We start from the raw sequence: 8395 nt of genomic DNA, 5'->3' as shown, positions 1-8395 counted from the left end.
CAACAGTTGACTCAAACCTGCTGAGTCTGTGGGGCCCCCAGCATCCTTGGTATTACCTACAGATGCACGAGTCTTCAGGGGCCAAGTACCATGAACTTTCTTGGCTGTTTCGGGAGTCGTTTCTGAATGGGTCATGGAGAACTCCTCTGACTCACCAGTTTGGATGGTTTCTGGGTCGTCCACCTGAGCTGTCTTGCCGGTTTGGTTGTCATCACATATTCATAGCCCACCTCAAATCCAACCTACAACCCAAGGGCCTTTTTATTAATTCATTTTTCTGACGTCTGTCTTTTTGAGCCATGTGTGCAAGTTTAATGTGCATACTCCACACCTTGTTTCCTGTTTTGGAAAGCAGCCTGTCCACCCTGAACATTTTATATGTTGGTCTGTTTTCTCTTCTGTACTGCCCAGGTTTTGATATCTTGAAGGGAATTTATTTTGGTTGTTTTACAGTTTGTGTAAGATCCCTTCATCCTGTGTTGCCCTGCTGTCCTCCCAAATCTGCGTTTTTCTTTTTTTTTGGTATTTGTGTTGGGTTGTTTGTTGAGAACCTTTGGAGAGGGGATACTGTAAGGATCTCTGTTTTTGTTAATTAGTAATATTTTGTGTTGTTTATAACTTGACTTTGTGTGTGTGTCAGTTTCCATTTTTTTTAGTGTAGATTCCTGCCCTTTATTTCTGCGCTTGCCCCATCCATGCTCACCTTTTTGTCTCCCCATGAGGAGTTTGTGTTTCTGTTCAATGGATTTATCGTTGTATTTGTCAGCCCTGGTCATTTTCCTTAGTTCAGCATAAGCATTGCACCTGCCATCACAATATTACTTGTGTCTTCTAAGTTCCCTATCATCCAGTTTCGTAAGTACCGTATTTTTTTGCCGTACACTTCGCACCGCCCTATAAGTCGCATCAGTCCAAATATGTCAAATAAAGTGGAAAAACCCATAAATACGTTGCATCTACTATGCCTCAATGTTGACAACCCAGAAATGTGGGACAAACCCGGATATGTGGGCTGGTGTTTTGCCAAAAAATATATTGGCTGTCAAATGGCGTGCACGGGAGCGTGTGCGGAAGGACTTTAACAAGCATTTTACAAGATAACCACCTAAAAACAATTATTTGTTTGCTCAAAATTATAGCAAAGGTGTGTCTCAGTTGAACTTTTCCTTATTAAATGCACTTTGATTGTCAAATCAGCTGCATTTTCAAAAGTATTCACTGCCTTGGTACTCTGGGAGCACACAGAGGGAGGAAATCAGGAAGGTGGAACGCTGCACATTTCTTGGAAATTTAACAAAATAACCACCTAAAAACAATTATTTGTTTGCTTGACATTATAGTAAAGGTGTGTCTTAGTTGAACTTTTATTTAATAAATGCACTTCAATGAATTAGCTGCATTTCGCCGGGGCAGCGCAGCAAAATTAAGTTGATTTGACGGTTGCTCCTGGCAGATGGTGGCAGGCTATGGCAAGCCGATTGTTTCATTAATAGCCACTTTTTCCTATTACATGACACAATGGCATGCCATACTACTCGAATGCCATCTAGCGGCTGAAAATGGTAGTGTTCAATATTTTTGGTCACAATGAATGAAAATGGTCATATCTCAGCCAAAAATTGGTTTACAAATATGGGAAAAAAATCCATAAATATGTCTCTTCTGAAGTCGCAGGGCATGCAAATTATGCAAAAAAAAAAAAAAAAAGCAACTTGTAAGCCAAAAAATATGGTAGAGTTTTTGGCTGCCTTTTCAGTTCTTTTGTTTGAATAAATGCATTTTTTTTAGACCTTCTGTGTCCTACCTGTCTTTTGAGTTTGAGCTGTAACTGGCTGTGACACACGCACACTAAAAAGCCGAGTCAGTAAAGCCCACGTCTCACTGGGCTGCTACTGTTAATAACAAACAGCAAACAATATTCACGAGGGAGTTTCCAGCATGTTTCCAGTCATTTGTGAGCATTCTGTATATTCACAAGTGAGTCACACGGCCTTGTTCATGTTGCTGATATATTAACATATTGGAAAAATATGCAAATCAATATTTTTCCTGAAAATAACCACAGAGTCATGAGCGTCTCGAACCTGTCTCAGTTTAGTGTGTGTGAATCACAAAGTGCAAACAATGAGGGACAACTTTGGGAGGATTCTCATCAAAGGAAGTTGGGACTAAATTGGGAATAAAACGTGAACAAGGCTGTTTTTCCAAAACAGGAAACAAGGTATGGAGTACGCACATTAAGCTTGCACATAATCAGGTCTCTCTTGTGAGTCCCCGTGGTTCAATGGGATTAACCTGTCTAAATAAAGGTTGAAAGAATGAATTAATGAATATGGTACAAAAAACAGACATCAGAAAACAGATGAATAAAAAGACCCTTGGGTTGTAGGTTGGATTTGAGGTGGGCTTTATGATCACTTAAAAACAGCCATCTTTGGGCTGTTTTGACAAAAATGCATTGTAACTTTTTCATTTTTTTCCCGTCTAGAACTCCATCAGTTTCCATCAGTCAGGGCCCAGTGAGACAGAACCATTGTCACTCAATTTCTTCTTGATTTGTTAATTATAGATTTTAATTTTCTTATCATCAGGAGACATGGTTTATAGGAACCAGCATGCTGTTGGTGACACCTGTGCTTTTTTGTTCGAGTCTCTGATTGTGGTATTTGTGTTTTAAAAATGCTGTGTATTTTTAGTTTTCACATTTGTTCGCATAACTCAGACCATAAATCCACCAAATCTGTGAACGCTGTTAAGAAATAATTTATTTTGTTATGAATATTTATATCTTAAGCTGTAGTTTATTATGCAAAATAATTTGAATTAGGTTTCCTCCAGATATATGATAAAATTAAATGTTTGAGTCTTCTTAAGTCACAGTCAAAGTTTATCTTCCTGTGTTTGTCTTTGGTCCAATGACTCGTCTCCGTCAATGTCTGTTTATGTTTTTGGTAAATGAACTCAACTCATATCATCAGAGTTTTAATTAAATTTTGATGTTCTCAATTGTCTCCAAATTCAGCAATTATTAATTTCTCCCAGAAGCACCTGTTTGTGATTTCCATCTCCCTTTAAAGCTTTGTGCTCTGTGGACACAGCGTATAAACTCACAGAGCGGCAGAAGTTTAGCAGCGTGTTTTGCATCAAATTAAATTGTGATCAAAAGATTTTGATCTAAACCCAACATCTAAATAATTTATGAAGCTGGTTTGAAACAAACACAAAATTAGTTTTGTAATTTTGAGAATAAGTCATGACTCTCTTACCAAAGACAGTCGTGAAAAATGCATTACTAAGTTAGAACCAAACTCCGGTCTCTGTGTGGCTCTCTACATCTTTAAAGTCTCGGAGTTTTCCTGAAGGCATCACTGATAACTCTCAGCGTGGCATCATTTATTTTATAACACCTCCTCCAGCTAATGATGTTTTCTCATGTTCATTCTTCTTTTCACAGTGTTTTGTTTTCTTTCCACATTCATTTCTCCCATTTTTTTTTCTCGTTTCCTTTGCTCATGGCTTTTTATTTGTGTTTTCTCGTCACAAAAGTTAAAAATGAACCATTTTTCATTGCGATTATGTTCCATGTTTCATCTCAGCAGTGGAACTTGAAAATAATCAGGACAATCCTTTTGTACTCCTTCCTGAAGTTGTGGTTCAGGACGCCGTAGATGACGGCGTTGAGGCAGCTGTTGAAGTAGGCCATGAAGTAGCTGGCCGTGAACAGCCACTCCGGTATGTTCCTGCTCAGCCTGGAGTCCAGCGCCACGGCCAGGCCGATCAGATTCAGCGGTGCCCAACACACGGCGAAGAGCACAAAAACCACGAACATGGTCAGGAAGTTGCGGAGGTCGTGCGGCTTGATTTTGGGTCGTGAGTCTGGCTTGACTCTCCGCCTTACCTGGATCACCAGAATCCAGATGCGCAGGTAGCAGTAGGTGACGATGGAAATGGGCATGATGAAGTGCACCACCACCACAGTGATGGTGTACAGCGAGCTGACCGACTGTGCAAACGTGCAGGAATAAACCCGCGGGTCGTACTGCAAGGACTCCACAAACCAGTTGGGCACGATGGCGAGGATGGTGAGCATCCACACGAGCATGACGTAGCACATGGTGTTGCTGTTGGAGAACAGTTTGTCGTATTTGAGGTTGTGGCAGATGTAGCAGTAGCGGTTGATGGCGATCCCGGTGATGTTGAAGATGGAGCCAATGACGCTGAGGCCCATGAGGAAGCCACTGATCTGGCAGTGGATGTAGCCTGCGATCCAGCCGTTGTGGAAAATAGCTGTCAGGACCAGAGGGTACGGATAGATGGCAACCACCAGGTCAGCGAGGGCCAGGCTCACCACGAAGGCATTTCCTGCAACAAAACAAAACGAACAAAAGTTATTTACATTATAAGAATTTGCATGCACTGAATGTTACTGTGGGCGGCACGGTGACACAGTTGGTAGAGTTGTTGCCTCGCAGCAAGAAGGTTGCCAGATCAAATCCTAGCAAGGGACCTTTCAATGTGGAGTTTGCATGTTCTCTCCGTGCATGCGTGGGTTTTCTTCAGGTACTCCGGTTTCCTCCCGCACACCAAAAACATGCATGCTAGGCTGACTGGAACCATATTTTTTGCTGTATAAGTCACATTTTTTTGCATAATTTACATGCCCTGCGACTTATACGCCGAAGCGATGTATTTATGGATTTTTTTCCCCATATTTATAAACCAGTTTTTGGCTGAGATATGACCGTTCTCATTCATTCTGACTGAAAATATTGAACTATTTTCAGTCGCTAGATGTTAGTCGACCAGTATGGCATGCCGTTCTATCACGTAATAGGTAAAAGTGGCTATTAATGACACAGTCGGCTTGCCATAACCTGCCACCATCATTTGCCTGGAGCAACCGTCAAATCAGCTGCATTTCGCCGCGCCGCCCCGGCAAAATGCAGCTGATTTGACCGTCAAAGTGCATTTATTAAGTAAAAGTTAAACTGAGACACCTTTATTATAAAGTCGAGCAAACAAATAATTGTTTTTAAGTGTTAATCTCGTTAAATTCTTGTTAAAGTCCTCCTGTTCATGCTCCCGCAGCCATCTTTTGGCAGCCAATCGATTTTTAGCACAACACCGGCCCACATTTCCAGGTCGTCAGTGGTGACACATAATCGATGCGACGTACACAGCTAAGTGACATATTTATGGATTTTTCCACTTTATTAGACATTTTTGGACTGAAGCGACTTATAGGGCGTTTACGGCGGAAAATACGGTAACTCTAAATTGTCCCTAGGTGTGAATGAGAGAGTAAATGGTTGTTTGTCTCGTTTGTCTCTATGTGTCCCTGCGATGGACTGGAGACCTGTCCAGGGTGTCCCCTGCCTCACGCACATTGACTGCTGGATATGGACACCAGTGACCCCTGTGACCCGAAGAGGAAGAAGCAGGTAAAGATAATGGATGGATGGATGAATGTTATTGTGCGAATACTGATCGAACATACACAGGTTTTGCTGTTTTTTATTTTTCCGTGTTTTTTGACGACCTATTTTTGGAGACTTTCTATTATCTGAGCCGTGCATACGTCAAAAACGTTCAGCTCGTTCAGGAGACTGGTGTTAGACTTCTGATCGGAGTCAAGGGTCAGCCCTGGTGATGTCCAACTCGCACTGAGAACGTGCTCGACCCATACTCTGCAGCATCTGTTCCCATAAAAACTTCGTTTTAGACCTTAAGCAGACCTTCGATCAGGACTGGACGAACAGTAATTATGCACTGGGACTGAACTGCCAAGATAAGCTGAAAGCTGCCAGGGTATTAAAGGTGTGCCTCAGTTTTTTTGCAGCTGCTGTAATAAATATGTTTGGGTGGAAGCTTTTATCAAAGTACAAACAGAGGGAATACGGCCATTAACCTTGGCAGCCTCAATAACACCTTATTAGACCTGAATTCAGTGTTTATCAACCCATGACTCTATCTTCATTACAAGGAGGCCTCATCGTTAATATTCCGGATGATGCTCGTTTGTCTGCTGCACATCACAAGTTTGGTTTCTGTGGCTCACAGAGCAGAAACAAGGGACTTGTTAACTATCAGTCAATTTGTATTAGTTGGTGGTTTTGTCTTTATTACTCCATTTGCCCTTGGCAGGAAAAAAACCCTCTCGGTTAACTGAAGGTAAATGTTAATGAGCCAGAAAGAGAAAAATGTGCCATGGATAAAGGTTCAATTCCCCGTATAGATCAATGATTCATTAGAGCTGTTCTTACTATAAACATGTAGAATAATTGTCCCTAAAGATGCCCCTAAAGAAAAGGTCAGCACTTTATATTAACACTGTTTAACAAACATCCATTATTATGCCCGCAGTACACAGCAGAGGGATTTTAATTTGAAAAGTCGGTGTCAGAGTCAAGCTGACAGTTATTCAGAGCAGAAATATGAGCTAAAACAAGTTAAAGCTTTCAAAGCTGCAGTTGTTTCTTTTATTTTTACATCTTCATTTAGATCAGACACTTCTCATTATTTTCTTTGGCTAAATGTTTTCTTTATTCTGCTCCTGCTTGGACTTATTACAGGTTTGCAGGAATTATTTGTGAATTAATAAACTGAGGTTCCTCTTAAGGCTTCTAATGTCTTTTGGAAGAAGTCAGAATTTAGAAATGCTCGTGGAGATTACACGGATCTTATTCTAGATATCACAGATTCCTCTGAACACAGCAAAGAGGAGGAGGTGCTTTTAAATCCAAGCTGTAATAATAAAATGTAGGGGGCGGGCCTTTAGATACAAGATGAAGCGCAGCAGAGAGGGGGTGGGGATTAAAATAAGAGCTAAAGCACAACCGATAAGGAGGGGATCTTTAAATCCAAGCTCAAGAGCTACAAAGGTAGAGGGGGCGGAGCCTTTCAGTTTGAGCCAAAGCACAGCAGAGAGGGAGGGGGTGGAGCCTTTAAAGCTAAGCTGGAGTGCAGCAGTTATCGTTGGGCACCAGCAAATTCCCTATTGTAGTCGGTGAAGGCACAGACATGAGGATAAGACCAACAGAGACAAACGGAGCTCATAACATTCTAAAAAATGTTGCTAAACTCTAAACGCCCTAAAAAAGCACAGAATGTCAAGATTTCCCTCTCTTCATCCGCTGCTCAGCGGCCTGCAAGCATTCTTGGCCACGCCCACTTCTCCGCTCTGCACAGGAGATCAGCTGATCAGCTGCAGGAGCAAGTTTATTCTGCAGTGTGGGCTGCACAAAGATGCAGCAGCTGCTAAATAATAAAACAATATATATATTGTAAATAAAAATTCCATGCAGATTGTGTGGCTCATCCATCAATCAGCCAATCGTGTGTCATGTCCAATCTTATTTTGAAAAACTGCGATAGAGCGAGTCAGCGAAAAATGAATCGCAAAGTAGCGAGGGACTATTGTACTCAGTGTTAGGTTGGTTAAAAAAATGTCAAGTTTTAACAATGCATTCAATAAAAAACAATGTGCTAGACCTTTTTACACGGCAGATGCTTCTCATAAATTTCACCTATTTCATCCTCTTTTGACACATGATAGATTTAGTCACTTCCCTTTGAAATGTTAAATGTTTTCATTGCAGAGTCATGAAGTCCAGTCAAAAATAATTCATGAAGTAAAATGTTAAATCCACACAACATCTTCTCATATTTATGTTAAAGTGTCCCTGCATTAAAAATCTGATAGGGAAAATTTGTGAATGACCTTCAGCTACCATATGTGTTTGTTTATCAACAGAAACAGCCGAAGTGACTGAAATAGGGTCGACAATGGTGGCCGTTTGGGATGGAGAAGTCTAACTGATATTTTTCAAAGTTTATGCTCAGATTTGTTGAGCAAAGTCTGCAGATTAAGGAGAGGTCAGGTTGAAACAGTCAACTTGCAAAAGTCTAAAAGTTTTGCAGAAGTGAGTTTGGACCTGCTTGATCCCTGAAATTTATTCTCGGCTGTTCATTCATTGGCCTTTCTCAGCAGATTCACTCTGATATTGCCACCTAAACATTTTAGAGATTCAGTGCTTGTCTGAATTCATCATATTCAGCAGACTACCCTGATGTAAGTGTGACTCCAACTTGCTTTGTTTACATTAAATGCAAACCCGCATTTCAGAACTGCATGTCAGTATATCTGGAAATCTGCTGGAGTCAACTCTTATCAAGCTGCATGGATTGATATAGTTTAGGATAACTATGTTGGGTTTTGCACTTTGCCATGAATACTTTGAGTACAGTTTTATTCATTCACTAATTTCTTGACTCTATAACCAAAGCTTTGCTTTAAGCAAATACAAAGCAAATATCCTGATGCATGCTCAATAATCCAGGTAGAAAAATCTAAAAAAGTTAAATCTGGTCCTCTGGACATTCAAAAAAACCCAAA

General features: G+C 40.8%; 1 protein-coding gene across 1 annotated transcript in view; it reads right to left on the bottom strand.

The window, feature by feature from the left end:
• Positions 1-3475: 3475 nt before the first annotated feature.
• The window catches only part of mtnr1al (melatonin receptor type 1A like), a 34379-nt gene continuing 29459 nt past the window's right edge, over positions 3476-8395 (bottom strand). Inside the window, exon 2 of the mRNA XM_037675642.1 lies at positions 3476-4362. Within this exon, the coding sequence (XP_037531570.1) occupies positions 3593-4362 (770 nt within the window). The 3' untranslated portion in view covers positions 3476-3592. The remainder of the gene's footprint in view (positions 4363-8395) is intronic.

Source organism: Nematolebias whitei, chromosome 4 (assembly GCF_014905685.2).
Source record: "Nematolebias whitei isolate Nwh7 chromosome 4, NemWhi1, whole genome shotgun sequence".
Lineage (NCBI taxonomy): Eukaryota > Metazoa > Chordata > Actinopteri > Cyprinodontiformes > Rivulidae > Nematolebias > Nematolebias whitei.
Note: the sequence above shows the minus strand (reverse complement) of the source record. Positions and strands in the feature narration are given on the sequence as shown.